At 40.1% G+C, this 18,696-nt stretch overlaps 1 protein-coding gene across 4 annotated transcripts in view; it reads left to right on the forward strand.

The window, feature by feature from the left end:
* LOC126183905 (AMP deaminase 2) overlaps positions 1 to 18,696 on the forward strand; it is a 450,522-nt gene that overhangs the window by 341,726 nt on the left and 90,100 nt on the right. For all 4 annotated transcript variants that reach the window (XM_049926251.1, XM_049926258.1, XM_049926265.1 and 1 more), the window contains one exon: positions 2,758 to 2,889. In XM_049926251.1, coding sequence (XP_049782208.1) covers positions 2,758 to 2,889 — 132 coding nt within the window. The remainder of the gene's footprint in view (positions 1 to 2,757; positions 2,890 to 18,696) is intronic.

Consider the following 18,696-nt stretch of genomic DNA (forward strand, 5'->3'; position numbering starts at 1 on the left):
GGTAACCTGCACTTCTTGGCCACGGCCCCAAAACACTTGTGGTACCAACAGAATGGATGAGCTGGAAGTGGCGGTGGCATTGACTGTGATAGCGGGGGAGGCTTGTCCTCATTGATCTGTTCTGGGATGTAAACCAGGATGTATGGAGTGTGGGTGATTCTTGAGTGCTCAGAAAGAGGAGAGAGCGAATGAGTACTGCTTGGCGGCGTAGAAGGCTTGAAATTGGAACAGGCCCTGCCCCTGCCTACAGACGGCCGGTAAACAGGAGGTGTAGTGTACCACAGCGATGGTGGATGAGCTGGGTATTTCTGTGTAGGAGCGCATACAGCTGATCTGCGATGCATAGGCAAGAACCAATAGACTCAAAAGAGTGCAGCAGTAGGTGTATCTGTAGGTCGGTAGGTTACTTGGCAGACCATACCGCCCACAGGCTGACATCTGGCATTGTGTGTTCACTCATAAGTAAACCGAGACGGCGCCAAAGTTATGACGGAGTGCGGTCCCCCAGATGATCCTCGTACAGAATCTTGACTATCAATTCCTGTGGCGAGCAGACAAGATGGTCCAATATCGTTTACGTGGTAAACTCGTACTTCGGTGGTGAAAGTAGAAGATCACAAATTAAATCCGAATGGTCGTGAAGGTGTGTGACCAAACATAGGAACTTGAAATTGTCATCAGTCACTTGATGCAGCTCAAAGAGGTGCTCCACCAGTGTGACCCATGAAACTGGATTGTCCTCGTATAGGGGAGATAGCTTGGGTAGGCGGCCTGGAGGTGGAGACGAAGGGCTTTGGCATGACTTGGAAGGCCTGCGGTGCCATTGCACAAGAGTTCATGCTGGGATCCGGCACCACTGGAGCGGAAATGTTACTAGCACACACATTCGGAACAACGGCTGGTTGCAATGTCTCTGAAGATGCCCGAAAACATGACGTGGCAGGCATGGTTGGTACCGTGGAAGCAAATGGGTGAGGGCGCGTAATGAGGGCCTGTAAACTGGACAAAAAATTGCAGGAATAGCACTGACATTGTCCAACTCGGAAATGACGCTGGAGGTCGGCACAGCAGACGTAGATGGTACTGCGGAAGGAGCAAGTAAGTGGTTGTATGGTCAGAATCAAGGCCCCCTGTGGGTGAGGTGGGTGGGGGGGAGGGGGGGGGGCTATGGGGGTGATGGCCTGGAGCTTAAAGTGGCAACAATGAGAGTTTTCCGCGCACACTAGCCATGTACCCTTCGTGGTAGGACCATAAAACACTGGTGAAACCTGTTGGCAGTCGCACTGTTGTAGTACAATGTTGCTGGGTGAAGAGGCTGTGTTGAGTGTGCTCCCTTGTGGTTGCGGAACTGAGCCGCTGATCCGGTGGTTTGTTCTGGCGAACTGGTTGCATAAAAATGTCTGTTACTGATTTGTGAGGAAGGCGAGGCTGGCGCAGCTTGGTAATTGTTGACTGCATGTATGTTTTGCACAGATGGTGGCAGTGCATACAGCACTTCTGTAACCGACATCGTGGCACGTAGAAGATCAAAGCACGTGTGTGAATTTCGGTCCCTTTGAAATTTGTAAGAGCGAATGATCGTCACACTATTTAGTAGATTGTCAACTTCAGTTTTCACTTGTTGTTGTGCATAATCTGGTGAAACAAAACCTGAGTCTATTGTCTGAGGTAACTGCATAACACTCAGTCATTGTGGAGTTGCTAAAGTAGAGGTTATCCTCGTCGAAGATCGTAGATCATTGTCTGTTAGCTGTGAAATAACTGACAGCGGAGGGTTGTGTTGGCCTGGTTGTAAGAGCTGGGCCTCCAAATCTTCGTAAAGAATGTTCAGTGATGTAGCCATGGCGTCGTATGTGAAATCTGTTGATTCTATTCGACCGGCACGGAAGTTGTGGAAGACATAGAACTTTTTGTCTGGGGTCACCAATATGGGATTGTGGATACGGACCGTAATATATGCAATAAACAGTTCCCAAGTTTTCTATATACAGATATATTTTACCATAAAGACGGATACAAATGAACATTGCATGAAGTACAAAGGCAGACTGAATTAAAAATGGCAGCTCGTTAGAGCAGTTAATGTTCCAAAGATTGTAATTTGTGTGGTCAATGTGATCTATCAGTGCCACATTGGTAAATAAAGATTAATTTCATCAGGGTGTCTCCACTGTCTTGTAATGTTCAGCTGGAGACTGCCATACTTCTCACAGTAGTTTAAAATTGAACTAAACACTGGTAAAGGAGAAATGCAATAAGGGAGGAAAATGTGATAAGAAGCTAAGAAATAAATGCTAATTACTGAAACTTCATTTTTTTATTTATTTTTTTTTTTTATTGACAATGTTGAAGTTTTGAAGTTTGTGTCTATGGAATTTGGAATGAACCACGTAGCTTTTATCTACGGAGTATCTAATAGCAACAGTGAGCAACTTTGTGAACTAAAGTCAAAAAATATACATCAGAATGACACACACTACACGTATATAACATCTGTAGCTCTTGCTTCTCCATTTAGTAATCATGTTTAATGCATTTGAGCTGAAGAACTACAGTGTAGAAAGAGTTAAACTTTATAGTCTATTTAAAAGTTGTTGTAATTTTACTTTTGGGACTATGACTACATGAAAATGTTATTTGAATAGTCAGATATTTATGCTGTTGGGCTGTGGAGTGTTTTTAAAGTTAATTGTCCTTTAGCAATCTTATAAACAGATTAACAGAAAATTTCTGCAACTTTTGTCTTATCTGTTCCAGGATCGTAACACCTTCCACAGATTTGATAAGTTCAATGCAAAATATAATCCCATTGGTGAGAGTAGGCTGCGAGAAGTTTTCCTCAAGACAGACAATTATCTTAATGGAAAGTACTTCGCTCGCATCATCAAGGTATAATAGAGTTTTGTGTTTGCTAAGGTTAATTGCTGTATTGAGAGTTTATTTGCTGTTACTGCTTCATTTGCTACCACTGCTTTTGATGCAGAAGCATGCAGTTTGAATGTAATTACTTCTTAAGCAGATTACCTTCATCAGATTTATAGGGTTGTAACAAAATAAAATAATCTAAGAAAATTCTTTATATTACATAACTGCATATTTCTTTACAGGAAACTTAAAGCAGTAAAATAGTTTAGAAGATCTGTAGCACCAGTAAAAGGGCCATAAATCTCTCTGATTAATGGGTTGAGCTGATCTTATATGTCAAAACAAGAAATAGGGATCATGGAGAAAAAGGGGGTACAGGAATCTGCAAAGAAAGTAGTGGAGGGTCAAACGTTTTACTTAAATATACAGTATGTAATTTCTTTTATCACAAATGTTGCATATATAACAATGAAAATAACCAATTTTTGACAGTATAATATAATTGGATAGATAACAAAATCTACTCACCAAACAGTGCCAGTAGAATGCACATATAAAAAAAAGTTTTACGTAAACAAGCCTTCAGAGGTGGTGGTTCATCCTTCTGGCAGAAGGATTTAAGGGGAAGGAAGAGGGGTGAAGTAAAAGGAGTGGAGAGGTTTAGGAAAAGGGATAGAGTTTAAAATAGTCACACAGAACGGCTGGTCAGTGGAGAATAAAAACAAAAAACAGATGGTATGTTAGGTACTGCAGTTGGGCCTGCACAGGATGTATCTTTTACAGACCATTCAACTGCCCACTATTGGTGTGAGATGAGAGTTTAGAGCACACTGATGTGTCATAGTGTTAATGATTGTTTGCACATCCCATCCGGTTTGTGTGCAAACTTAAAAGGTCATCAAATTAAAAGCTTAAGAACCTGAAGGTTAATGTTTTGAAATGGAATGTTATCTTGTGCAAAAACTTAAAGCAGTTTTTCCCCAAAATGGTGTTAGTTTGTTATTTTCTTTTGACTCTATTTAAGCTTTCAGCAAATGATTGTTTCTGTTGAGAAGTGGCGCCATTTTCACACCTCTGATTTAAAGTGTTGCTCAGCATTATTTTTCTTTTCCCTTCCAATTCGACAGTTATAAAATGTGCAGAGTATTGAATCGACCTTTAGTAGGTATTCATAGCTATACAACACGTACTTCACAATGATACAGATATAACCGATAAGTTACTTACAAGAACTCTATTCATGTGTTGGGGGAAGACTTTTGACAAGGTTGAAATGCATTAAAAGGCTTTGCTTTTCAGTCACACTATAGTCCAGCCACTATAAAGTGGCAGTCATCCACAAGCATGAACTACAGTTATGCCCTCCAGAGGGAAAGGAGTAATGTGATGGAAAAAGCCTTCTTACAGGGCAACAGCCTACCCATGTTTCAGTTTTTTCTGAAAACAAAACTTGATAGATGGTCATAGGAAATGGCGATCCATTTTGGTGAGAAATGGTGGTAACTGAACTCTGTTTCAGACTGAGAAAAGAAAATAATGAGCAAATCACAATGTAAAGCAGTCAGTAATGAATACCACACAAGTGCTTGCTGACATTCACTCTGTTTTGAATGAAGCAATTCAAGCCTGCCCTCAACCAGTGTTTGACACAACCACAGTTCAACATACCTGACACCTAAAACTGTCATATTAAAATGTACCAACTTCTGAACCTCATCTAGTAGACAAACATAAACATTCCTTTATTCTAAGATGGTAGGTACCATAGTTGGGCGTACACAGGATGTATCTTATACAGATCATTCAACTTCCCACAATTGGTGAGAGACCAGAGCTTAGAGTGCACTAGTATTCACTGTGATAATGATCTTATGCACATTATCTTCAGAAAGTGGACTTCATTAGGTGATCTGCAATACCAGTAACTGAAAACTGAGTACCTTTCCAATATTTATAAACAGAAAATAAAGCTATTTTAAACTATTTTTTGTGTCTGGATACAATCCACTGTGAAATAGCATTTATCAGGTAACTTCGCTTTTTCACATTTTGGGGCAAAATTGGAATCTAAATTCACACTTATCACAAATTGGGAATTTTTCAGGTCCATAGTGATTAGTAGTTTGTTACAGAAATTATGATGATGATGAGGATGATAATAATAATAATAATAATAATAATAGAAGAGAAATTTCAGCTGACATATATAGAATACAAAGACACAAATACAGACATTAGACCATTCTTGCATAGACCGCCAAATAACCCACAAGTCGAAACAACAATAAAAACTATCAACACAATCATACACAACAAAATAAATGAAAACACAACTATGGAAGAGTTACAACTACTGGTTTATATAGGAGCACTCACTACACTAAATATACACACTAGGCAGAGATCAGAACAAACCAACACACAGAAGAAACGCACAAAACCAGCATGGCAACACAGGTTACAGATCAGAATAGAAAAACTGAGAAAAGATATCGGACAGCTAACACAATTTATAAGAAATGAAATATCAGACAAAAAACGAAAAAGGTTAGGTAAAATCTCACAACAAGAAGCAATAGAGCAATTAGATGAAAAAAAAAGCAGAAATTGCAAGCATTGGCCAAACGACTTAGAAGATACAAAAAAAGTGAAAATAGAAGGAAACAAAACCAAACATTCAACACAAACCAAAAGAGATTTTACCAAACAATGGATAACACACACATTAAAATAGACAATCCACCAAATATAACATACATGGAACACTTCTGGAGCAGCATATGGTCAAACCCGGTACAACATAACAGGCATGCACGGTGGATACAAGCAGAAACAGACACATACAAGATGATACCACAAATGCCTGAAGTGATAATTTTGCAACATGAAGTCACCCGAGCAATTAATTCTACACACAATTGGAAAGCCCCTGGAAATGATAAAATAGCAAATTACTGGCTAAAGAAGTTCACCTCAACACATTCACATCTAACTAAATTATTTAACAGTTACATTGCAGACCCATACACATTCCCTGATACACTTGCACATGGAATAACCTATCTGAAACCTAAAGATCAAGCAGACACAGCAAACCCAGCTAAATATCGCCCCATAACATGCCTACCAACAATATACAAAATATTAACTTCAGTCATCACACAGAAATTAATGACACATACAACACAGAACAAAATTATAAATGAAGAACAAAAAGGCTGCTGCAAAGGAGCACGAGGATGTAAAGAGCAACTGATAATAGATACAGAGGTGACATATCAAGCAAAAACTAAACAAAGGTCCCTACACTATGCATACATTGATTACCAAAAAGCCTTTGATAGTGTACCCCACTCATGGTTACTACAGATATTGGAAATATACAAAGTAGATCCTAAATTGATACAGTTTCTAAACACAGTAATGAAAAACTGGAAAACCACACTTAATATCCAAACAAATTCAGATAACATCACATCACAGCCAATACAGATTAAGCGTGGAATATACCAAGGAGACTCATTAAGTCCTTTCTGGTTCTGTCTTGCTCTGAACCCACTATCCAACATGCTAAATAATACAAATTATGGATACAATATTACTGGAACATACCCACACAAAATCACACATTTGCTATACATGGATGATCTAAAACTACTGGCAGCAACAAATCAACAACTCAACCAATTACTAAAGATAACAGAAGTATTCAGCAATGATATAAATATGGCTTTTGGAACAGACAAATGTAAGAAAAATAGCATAGTCAAGGGCAAACACACTAAACAAGAAGATTACATATTGGATAACCACAGCGACTGCATAGAAGCGATGGGAAAAACAGATGCCTATAAATACCTAGGATACAGACAAAAAATAGGAATAGATAATACAAATATTAAAGAAGAACTAAAAGAAAAATATAGACAAAGACTAACAAAAATACTGAAAACAGAATTGACAGCAAGAAACAAGACAAAAGCTATAAATACTTATGCTATACCAGTATTGACCTACTCATTTGGAGTAGTGAAATGGAGTGACACAGACCTAGAAGCACTCAATACACTTACACGATCACAATGCCACAAATATAGAATACATCACATACATTCAGCAACAGAAAGATTCACATTAAGCAGAAAGGAAGGTGGAAGGGGATTTATAGATATAAAAAACCTACATTATGGACAGGTAGACAATTTAAGAAAATTCTTTCTAGAACGAGCAGAAACTAGCAAAATACACAAAGCAATCACTCATATAAATACATCAGCTACACCATTGCAATTTCATAACCACTTCTACAACCCTTTAGATCACATAACATCAACAGATACAAAGAAAGTAAATTGGAAAAAGAAAACACTACACGGCAAGCACCCGTATCATCTAACACAGCCACACATAGATTTAGACGCATCCAACACATGGCTAAGAAACGGCAATATATACAGTGAGACGGAAGGATTCATGATCGCAATACAGGATCAAACAATAAACACCAGATATTACAGCAAGCATATTATTAAAGATCCCAATACCACAACAGATAAATGCAGACTTTGCAAACAACAAATAGAAACAGTAGATCACATCACAAGCGGATGTACAATACTAGCAAATACAGAATACCCCAGAAGACATGACAATGTAGCAAAAATAATACATCAACAACTTGCCATAAAACATAAACTAATAAAACAACACGTTCCCACATACAAGTACACACCACAAAATGTACTGGAGAATGATGAATACAAATTATACTGGAACAGAACCATTATAACAGATAAAACAACACCACATAACAAGCCTGACATCATACTCACCAATAAAAAGAAGAAATTAACACAACTAATTGAAATATCCATACCCAACACAACAAATATACAGAAGAAAACAGGAGAAAAAATTGAAAAATACATCCAACTGGCTGAGGAAGTCAAGGACATGTGGCATCAGGATAAAGTCGACATTATCCCAATTATACTATCAACTACAGGAGTCATACCTCACAATATCCACCAGTACATCAATGCAATACAGCTACATCCAAACATATATATACAGCTACAAAAATCTATAATTATTGATACATGTTCAATGAACCGAAAGTTCCTAAATGCAATATAACATATACCATACAGTTACAAGGAAGTCGCGCTTGACCGAGGTCCGCGTCACGTTCCATTTTTAACCAGACTTAACAGTCTGAGAAAGTAAAGAAAATAATAATAATAATAATAATAAAGTGGCTTTTGAAAAACCATAAACTTCTAGATTTTCTGTCTTTATATTTTTGAAATCTACATAAATAAAATCATAATCATGCATTTGTTCAAAATCGTGTCTCTCCAAAGATTCTTCACCAATTCCTTTAAAATTTTAAAACAACATTGCATTTGAATATTCACATGTCTTTATACACTCTTGGAAATGGGAAAAAGCACACATTGACACCGGTGTGTCAGACCCACCATACTTGCTCCGGACACTGCGAGAGGGCTGTACAAGCAATGATCACACGCACGGCACAGCGGACACACCAGGAACCGCGGTGTTGGCCGTCGAATGGCGCTAGCTGCGCAGCATTTGTGCACCGCCGCCGTCAGTGTCAGCCAGTTTGCCATGGCATACGGAGCTCCATCGCAGTCTTTAACACTGGCAGCATGCCGCGACAGCGTGGACGTGAACCGTATGTGCAGTTGACGGACTTTGAGCGAGGGCGTATAGTGGGCATGCGGGAGGCCGGGTGGACGTACCGCCGAATTGCTCAACACGTGGGGCGTGAGGTCTCCACAGTACATCGATGTTGTCGCCAGTGGTCGGCGGAAGGTGCACGTGCCCGTCGACCTGGGACCGGACCGCAGCGACGCACGGATGCACGCCAAGACCGTAGGATCCTACGCAGTGCCGTAGGGGACCGCACCGCCACATCCCAGCAAATTAGGGACACTGTTGCTCCTGGGGTATCGGCGAGGACCATTCGCAACCGTCTCCATGAAGCTGGGCTACGGTCCCGCACACCGTTAGGCCGTCTTCCGCTCACGCCCCAACATCGTGCAGCCCGCCTCCAGTGGTGTCGCTACAGGCGTGAATGGAGGGACGAATGGAGACGTGTCGTCTTCAGCGATGAGAGTCGCTTCTGCCTTGGTGCCAATGATGGTCGTATGCGTGTTTGGCGCCGTGCAGGTGAGCACCACAATCAGGACTGCATACGACCGAGGCACACAGGGCCAACACCCGGCATCATGGTGTGGGGAGCGATCTCCTACACTGGCCGTACACCACTGGTGATCGTCGAGGGGACACTGAGTAGTGCACGGTACATCCAAACCGTCATCGAACCCATCGTTCTACCATTCCTAGACTGCCAAGGGAACTTGCTGTTCCAACAGGACAATGCACGTCCGCATGTATCCCGTGCCACCCAACGTGCTCTAGAAGGTGTAAGTCAACTACCCTGGCCAGCAAGATTTCTGGATCTGTCCCCCATTGAGCATGTTTGGGACTGGATGAAGTGTCCTCTCACTCGGTCTGCACGTCCAGCACGAACGCTGGTCCAACTGAGGCGCCTTGTGGATATGGCATGGCAAGCCGTTCCACAGGACTACATCCAGCATCTCTACGATCATCTCCATGGGAGAATAGCAGCCTGCATTGCTGCGAAAGGTGGATATACACTGTACTAGTGCCGACATTGTGCATGCTCTGTTGCCTGTGTCTATGTGCCTGTGGTTCTGTCAGTGTGATCATGTGATGTATCTGACCCCAGGAATGTGTCAATAACGTTTCCCCTTCCTGGGACAATGAATTCATGGTGTTCTTATTTCAATTTCCAGGAGTGTATATATTTACTGGAGCACCACATTGACCATATGACATTCCCGTAACTATATAAGAGCATGCACATATTAGATTTCAATGTTGTCAAAATTTCAAGGCATAGGTGAAGAACTTCTGCAGATTATGATTTTGAACAAATGAACAATTACATCTACATAAATAAAAATATGGAGTTTGTTTGTTCAAAATCCTAATGCACTAAAAGTTCTTCACTGATTACTTCAAAAATTTGATGTAACATTGAATGTGAATATATATGACAATATTATGAAAAGTATAGTTGCTATTTATTATATAGTAGAGATGCTGAGTTGCAGGTAGGTGCAACAAAAAGATTGCCAAACAGTGTATGGCAAGGCAGCTAGACTGTGGTCACATGCGTGCGTGCGCGTGTGTGTGTGCGTGCACGCGTGTGTGCGCGCACTGGTGAAGGACAGTTTAGCTGAAAGATTTCTTTGATAGTCTTTTTGTTGTATGTATCTGCAACTCAGCATCTCCGCTATATGGTGAGTAACAACTACCCGTTTCATACTGTCATTATTCCATCCTGGATTTTCCATTGTTAGATATGAAAACATTCAGATGGACATAGGCTATATATTTTTAACACATGTAATATATATGTAGTACATAAAGGTGAAACATCATTACCAAAAATTTCTAACAGTGCTTGACAGATTCACCTCAAATTTTTACATATTACTGTAATAAATGCGTGGACACACAAGCTCTGCATTTTTTTAAATATACACTGATAAACCAAAACAGTATGACCACTACCCACCACAATGTACGATGCTGCCTGGTGGCATTGTGAGCACGTGACGTGGTAACAAAAGTACAGATGGGATATCACCTTAGCAAAGATATGGACTGCAATATGGGAAATCCATTGAGATAAGTAACTTTGACAAAGAGCAGATTATTATTATGCAAAGTCTGTGAATGAGTATCTCAGAAATGATGAAGATGGTCAAATGTTGACATGCTACTGTTGTGAGCATCAAGGGGTAGAAGGCCAGTGACACTATGATTAGTTGTTAAATGGTTAGACGTACACAGCTCTCCACACAATATGGATTGGAGTTTGAAGGCTTGCCTGCTCTGTCTGTGTCATCTTTGGTGAAATAAAACGGTACTGGATCATGTACAAGTGTTTCAGAAAACCGTGTCCATTGTACACTGTTGAACACGGAGCTCCGCAACAGACTACCTCTACCTGTTCACATGGACACAGGCTGCTAGAATTTGTATTATGCTATGGGAGACATTCTCGTGCACTTGCATGGGATCTGTGATAGTAATACGAGGTGCATTCAAGTTCTAAGGCCTCAGATTTTTTTTCTCCGGACTGGAAAGAGATAGAAACATGCGCATTGTTTTAAAATGAGGCCGCGTTCATTGTCAATACGTCCCAGAGATGGCAGCACCTTACGGCAGATGGAATTTTACCGCCATCGGCAAGAATGAGAACTGTTTTAAATACTTAAAATGGCGACGTTTTCCTTACTTGAACAGACTGCAATCATTCGTTTTCTGAATTTGCGTGGTGTGAAACTAATTGAAATTCATCGACAGTTGAAGGAGACATGTGGTGATGGAGTTATGGATGTGTCAAAAGTGCGTTCGTGGGTGCGACAGTTTAATGAAGGCAGAACATCATGTGACAACAAATCGAAACAACCTCGGGCTCGCACAAGCCGGTCTGATGACATGATCGAGAAAGTGGAGAGAATTGTTTTGGGGGATCGCCGAATGACTGTTGAACAGATCGCCTCCAGAGTTGGCATTTCTGTGGGTTCTGTGCACACAATCCTGCATGACGACCTGAAAATGCGAAAAGTGTCATCCAGGTGGGTGCCACAAATGCTGACGGACGACCACATGGCTGCCCGTGTGGCATGTTGCCAAGCAGTGTTGACGCGCAATGACAGCATGAATGGGACTTTCTTTTCATCGGTTGTGACAATGGATGAGACGTGGATGCCATTTTTCAATCCAGAAACAAAACACCAGTCAGCTTAATGGAAGCACACAGATTCACCGCCACCAAAAAAATTTTGGGTAACTGCCAGTGCTGAAAAAATGATGGTGTCCGTTTTCTGGGACAGCGAGGGCGTAGTTCTTAACCATTGCGTTCCAAAGGGCACTACGGTAACAGGTGCATCCTACAAAAATGTTTTGAAGAACAAGTTCCTTCCTGCACTGCAACAAAAACGTCCGGGAAGGGCTGCGCGTGTGCTGTTTCACCAAGACAACGCACCCGCACATCGAGCTAACATTACGCAACAGTTTCTTCGTGACAACAACTTTGAAGTGATTCCTCATGCTCCCTACTCACCTGACCTGGCTCTTAGTGACTTTTGGATTTTTCCAACAATGAAAGACACTCTCCGTGGCCGCACATTCACCAGCCATGCTGCTATTGCCTCAGCGATTTTCCAGTGGTCAAAACAGACTCCTAAAGAAGCCTTCGACGCTGCCATGGAATCATGGCGTCAGCGTTGTGAAAAATGTGTACGTCTGCAGGGCGATTACGTCTAGAAGTAACGCCAGTTTCATCGATTTCGGATGAGTAGTTAATTAGAAAAAAATCGGAGGCCTTAGAACTTGAATGCACCTCGTAGATGACGAGCTGACAGCTGCAAACCACTTGAATCCCTTCATGCTAAATGTCTTCTGCAACAGCAATGTCCTCTTTCAGCAGTGTAATTTCTGTTGTCTCAGTTTGAGGAGCATGATAGTAAACTCATGTTGATGTATTGGGGACCAAATATGACTGATGTAAATTCTTGGAACCTATCTGGGTCACTGTGGGGTGCTATCACTGTGCATGCAAATCAGTGACCCGTTACCTATGCGAATTACATGACACGGGCATAGAAATCTAATGCTACATACCTCCACACATCTGCCAACAAACTTTCAGATTCCTGATAGGCAGAATCAGTGATGTATTTTGTTTCAAAGATGGACAAACAAGCTATTAAGCAGGTGATCATGTTGTTTTGAGTCATCAGTGTATATAAATATATATACAATAGTGGCACATTCTTGGCAAACAGGAAAGTTGTAGTTAAGGTATATGATTAGAATATTGCTAGAAAATCTGAATTTGCAATAACAATAAACAAGAATTGTTGTTTTTTTTTCTTAATTGTTGGCTCAAATTAAGAGAGAGTAGGAGATGGGCAGAGTGGTGGGAGGCAGTGGATATGGAGGGTGGAAAGGACGAGAGAGGGGGGGATGGAGAAGATGGGCAGAGAAAGGGTGGAGGAGGTGACAGACAGATTTGAGGGGGGGGGGGGCGGAGGCAGAAGGAAATGCAGGGAGAGTGGGAGGATAAGGTGGGGGGGGGGGGGGGGGAGAGATAGAGATAGAGATAGGGGAGAAGGCGATTAGGATTTACATACAATTCCCTTACATTGTTAGAAACATGCTTTCTCTTTTCTTTGTTTTCTGAGCCACAGTAATGTGTGGCTGAGTGCAGATAGTTAAATATAAATAAGGTAATACTTTATTATTTGTTTACTCATAGATAAGAAGCGAATACACTGCTGTTCAAAACTTTTGGACAAAGGTAACTTTTGCATGATGTATCACTGCCAAGTAACGTAACTCTATGAAACTTGGATTATATATGGAAATAATTGCTACAGCACAGTGTAGAAGGTATATTAAAGAAATACACAATGAGTCGAATAGAAATGACACTTCTATTCAAAGATAATAATGACACTGAAGTCACCATATTTCACGATAGTCCCCTGGACATTACAAAAGGCGGGACATGGTTCTTAATAGGATATGTGATCACCGTGATGGCAGTGAATGCTCTGCAGTGTGCTCTCATGCTGACCATGTAGTTAGTAAGACCTCTTCTGGTAGGGCATTCCATTCCTCCAACAGCATGGTTGACAGCTACTTGCTGGTCGTTAATGCATGTGAATGTGCTGCAATATGTCTTCCCAAAACTGAATGGCTTCTAAAACCAAGAGCTTCTCCACCTGTGCAGTTCACACATTGTCATCCATAAAAATGAAGTCGGGGCCAAATACCCCCTTTAAAAGATGCATACGGGTTAGGACTACAGTGTCACAATAATGATGGCTGGTCAGTGTACTGTGTTTGAAGATTTTGGGGTTAGTATGGCCATGCAATGTCATGCCTCCCCACACCATAACAAATGAATCACCAAAATGGTCATTTTTCACACTGCTTGACGTGTCTGTGTATTGTAAGAGGAACCTTGTCAAACATGATCGTTTTGCCAGTCCAGGCGTTATGGTGTGGGGAGGCATAATGTTCCATGAGCGTATAGATCTTCAAATCATTGAACACGATATGCTCACCAGTCAGAATTAGTGTGACACTGTACTGCTTCAACATGTGCATCTTGTCAGGGTTGCATTTGGCCCTGATGTCGTTTTACAGGTGGCAAGGTGCAGCTAAGTTTTTCTCATCAGTGTATTTTTATGATCTTGGAGAAATGTCTGTGTGTCAAGTGGGCTGGTCGTCTACGTGTACGAGGTACTCTGAGCATTTGTATGTATCAGGTATGCCAATTGTTTGTGAATTGAGAAGTACGGACCATAACAAAAATTGACCACCGATCAGTTCCATTGCATGGGAAGCTTCTATTTGCTAGTATTTGAAAGCAGGAAAAACAAACAAAACAGAGGACATTGTGAACTGTGATAATACGATTGGCAGAAATATGAAAGTCTGAAAAAGTATATCATTTTAAGCAAAAGAATTGTACACAAAAAAAGATGGTGGTATAAATCAAACAACAACACACTCTTTACTGAGAGAATACTGATAAAAATTATAAAATTAAAAAGAAACTAAAGAAATTTAAAAAAACATGATAGCAAATACACTATTGTTTTGTGATATTATTTAAAAATAAGTTACACATCACAATGAAGAGCTTTAAAGTACTGCAATGAAATTCTGTAAAGACTGAAAGGGATGCGCCCCAAGGAAACCTTTTTAGTTTAGATTTAAACATCACTCAAATACTTTGAGCTTGCTGGAAGCCTGTTGAAAATGATACCTGCAAAATGCTGCACACTTTTCAGTACAATAGTTCATGAAATGTTAGCAGTGTGCAGAATAATGCAGTCCCTAAGCAATGAGTCCATGTTAGATTCACATTCTGTGTTGGAGTAAATATGTAGAGATTGATAACTGTCCCAAACTGAAGACTTGCTTTGTTGTTGCCCCACAGTTTCTGTCATTTTGACTGTGGCAAACTGATGCTGCAGTGTCTGTCTTTGGCTCACCATTGTAAAAGGTGTAACAAATTCAGTGAAATAAAAAAAACAGTGTAGTCACTTGTTTATGTACATATATAACACAACTGCCAAATTTTCCTTTGTGAGAGAGGTCGTGCATGCCATATGGTTCTGATTCGAAATTCGTCTTATCATTCATGTCATTTGCATAATCTTTTATGAATTAGGTCAGTGCTCATGTGTGTCAAGATATATTCGTGTATTTCTGAATGGTAAAAAAAAACATACTATGTCATAATTGTAAACATAATTTGCACTTTTTAGAAATTTTTGGCAATGATATCCTCATTGAAAAACAATCATTCCCTAATTTCATTGTATATATATGTGAAAAAGGATACACTTTTGAGAATGTTCTGACACTTGTAAATTTTTGTGATTTTTGTTAAGTTATGAGTTTTCTGTATAAACTTATGTCATAGTAAATCAGCATTTGTGATTGACAATTATGATAAATAACTCAGACAATGTGTCACATTGGTTTCCTCTTTCAGCAGCAGTGTGTATTTTTGTGTATTTTCTGCATTTATCATAATTTAATCCTATTGTCAAATTTATTATTGAACATAACCTAAAAAACATTTCAGAAAAGCAGATAAATTTATACCAAAATTGTAATTATAGATATATTGTTTTGGGTGTAAATCAATTTAGTTCTAAAAGGCTGTTTTTAATATGCGTAGGTTATCAGAACCATCAAAGGAGAATCAGCCAGCTTAGTTTAAAGTAATTTGTTTCTGTTCTGTAAAATATTGTATCAGCCACAATACTGCACAACTGTGTATGCTGTTCTGAGGCATGGGATGAGTTAGTTGCTGTTCATAAGCAGCTAGAGATTGCTCTGACTACTATCAAGTGATTGGAAACAATTACAGGTGGCTATGCTGGGGTGGCTACGAGGAGTCCTGTACCAGAAATACCAACTGTACTTAAAGTACTATCTTCTCCTGTGGACACTTGTCCTTTTACAGGAAGTATAGAATCTGTCACTACTTGTGAGTGACATGTCAATGGTAGATCTAGGTGCCCTGTCCAGGGGAGACAGGGACAAGGGAGAACTGATAATGTTACAGCCAACACCAAACAAGTTAGAGATGCTGCCTTCCACTAAAACTGAAATTGAGCCAGTGATATTTGGTTAAACTGTTAGGAAATATGCTGAGTCCTGTGATAAGATAAAGCAAATGTAAAAGGATAGGGGTCTAATAATTGTCAACAGTTGATATGTGTGGCAAATAATGGTACCCCTTAGTGAAACAGTAGCAAGGAATGAGAAAGAATACTGTTTACACTCTGGGGGTGTCATTCAACATGCTGAAGAGGCTGTTCTGGTAGCCATTAAGAAAACAGCGTGCAATCAGCTGCAAATTGTGGCATATACTGTGGCAAATGGTGCCTGACATCTAGGCTCTGAGGTCATTCTTGGGTCATTGCAGCAACTGGCAGAGAAGATTGAGAGTATCAGCCTTGCTCATGGAGTTTCAAAGCAGTTCATAATTTGCAGCAATGTTCCCACACCTAATTGTAACCCCCTGGATCTGACTCGAATGAACTCGGTAATTCTCCATCCAGTCCAGATAACATCAGCTGTAGGAGACCCAGAACTATTAGTGTAAAATCCAAAAGTATGCCACCCACAAGAAGAGTATTAAAAACCTAGTAGTTAACTGCCAAATCATTTGCAAAAAAGGCCATATTTTGAATTGCTCCTCAAAAACAGTGAGTTTTTTGGGGAAAATTTAAGTTTATATTGAAAGGATAGGCTAATGGGTAAAGGAGGTGGTGTATTTGTCACAATAGACAAGAAACTAAAATCCACTGAGATAGAAATTGAAGCTGAAGGTGATTGTTTGGGCAAGACTCAGTATCAGGAGTGGGCACAAAATTTACCATTGGATCCTTTTGTCACCCACTAGACTCATCTCCTGATGTAACTGAACATTTACATACTAATGAACTGAGGTTTCCTCATTAGTCTCCCAATCAGATTGTAATCATTGGGGAGACTTTCATCATCAAAATCAATTGGAATAATTACAGTTTTGTTACTGGTGGTTGTAATGAGATATCCTGTGAAAACATCACTAATACTTTCTCTTTTAAACTACCTGTAACAGATAGTCTGAAATGCCACTTGTGATGGAAATTTATTGGATCTAATGGCAACCACCAGACTGGACTTCTTTGAGAATGAGTGTGTCTGCATTGAAACTGGTATTATTGACCATGAAGGTGATCTAAATGATTAATGGAAAATCTCATATAAAGATGTGAAACAATTACTAACAAAGAGATAGAGGGGCTGGCCAGTACTTACCTCAGCTCAGTACAGCCGATAGATACACAAAACAGAACAGAAAATTTACATTTCTAACTTTCGGAACTTTGTTCCTTCATCAGGGAGGAGAGAGGGGAAAAAAGGGAAGAAGGGAAAGTGGATTCAGTTACTCACAATGCAGTTTATGAAGCAACAGGGAAAGGTAAACAGGGAGGGTAGCAAGGATGTAGGCATGGTTGTCAGAGGGAAGCCAAAGATATTCTACTGTTAAGTACTGTGCCAGCTTCAAATCAAAGAGGATGTGTGCAGAAGTAAAGAGGTATATAGTATAAAGATAGTATATAGTATACAGATAGTATATAGCATAAAGATAGTATAGTATAAAGATGGCTAACAGCCATTCACACATCTTTTCATCCTACATAGTTGTGTTTATCTTTATACTATATACCTCTTTACTTCTGCATGCATCCTCTTTGGTTTGAAGCTGGCACAGTACTTAACAGTAGAATATCTTTGGCTTCCCTCTGACAACCATGCCTCCATCCTTGCTACCCTCCCTCTTTACCTTTCCTTGTTGCTCATAACCTGGGTTGTGAGTAACTGAATCCACTTTCCCTTCTTCCCTTTTTTCCCCTCTCTCCTCCCTGATGAAGGAACAAAGTTCCGAAAGCTAGGAATGTAAATTTTCTGTTCTGTTTTGTGTATCTATTGGCTGTACTGAGCTGAGATAAGTACTGGCCAGCCCCTCTATCTCTTTGTTATTATTGACCATGAGGCAGTTGTAGCAATAATTACTAATTCAATACAAAAGGCCAATTAAAACAAGTAAAAACATTTATATTTTCAGTGAAATACATAAAGAAGCAGTAGTGTCATATCTTCATGAGGAAACTGAAACTTTTAGCTCAAAGCTCAAGACAAGAGCATGTATAGTGGGGGTGCTGAACCCATTGATCATGACTGACTGGCCAATTGCAAGACTGTCTGGCCAATTTCAACAGCTTTGAGTCAGTCTTTCAAAACCTTCATTAGAAATCTGTGTAAATGAGATGTTTTTGTAAAACACCAGTTGCTGACAATGAATGTTTCACACGGTATTTGTAGGCAGATGTGACATCATCGTCTTTACTTGTTTCCAGCTGCGTTTCACCACCTTTAACACTCTTGTCAAGCAACAGTCTATCCTCCTGCATGGTGAGGTTACTACTCGTGAACTGCAACATGGTATGTTGTGAGCAGGAGTTGCAGCAAGCGAGGAGAATGATCAGGGTGTGCTGTGGGAGAAGGTGCAATTAAAGTATCCTTCCTACCTTCCCCACTGGCATTTGGAAAATTAATTATTTGGTTGAATCTCATTCATTTTGTTATTTAACTTATGCCATTGCAATTTTGATGTTGTCA

This window comes from Schistocerca cancellata, chromosome 1 (assembly GCF_023864275.1).
Source record: "Schistocerca cancellata isolate TAMUIC-IGC-003103 chromosome 1, iqSchCanc2.1, whole genome shotgun sequence".
NCBI lineage: Eukaryota > Metazoa > Arthropoda > Insecta > Orthoptera > Acrididae > Schistocerca > Schistocerca cancellata.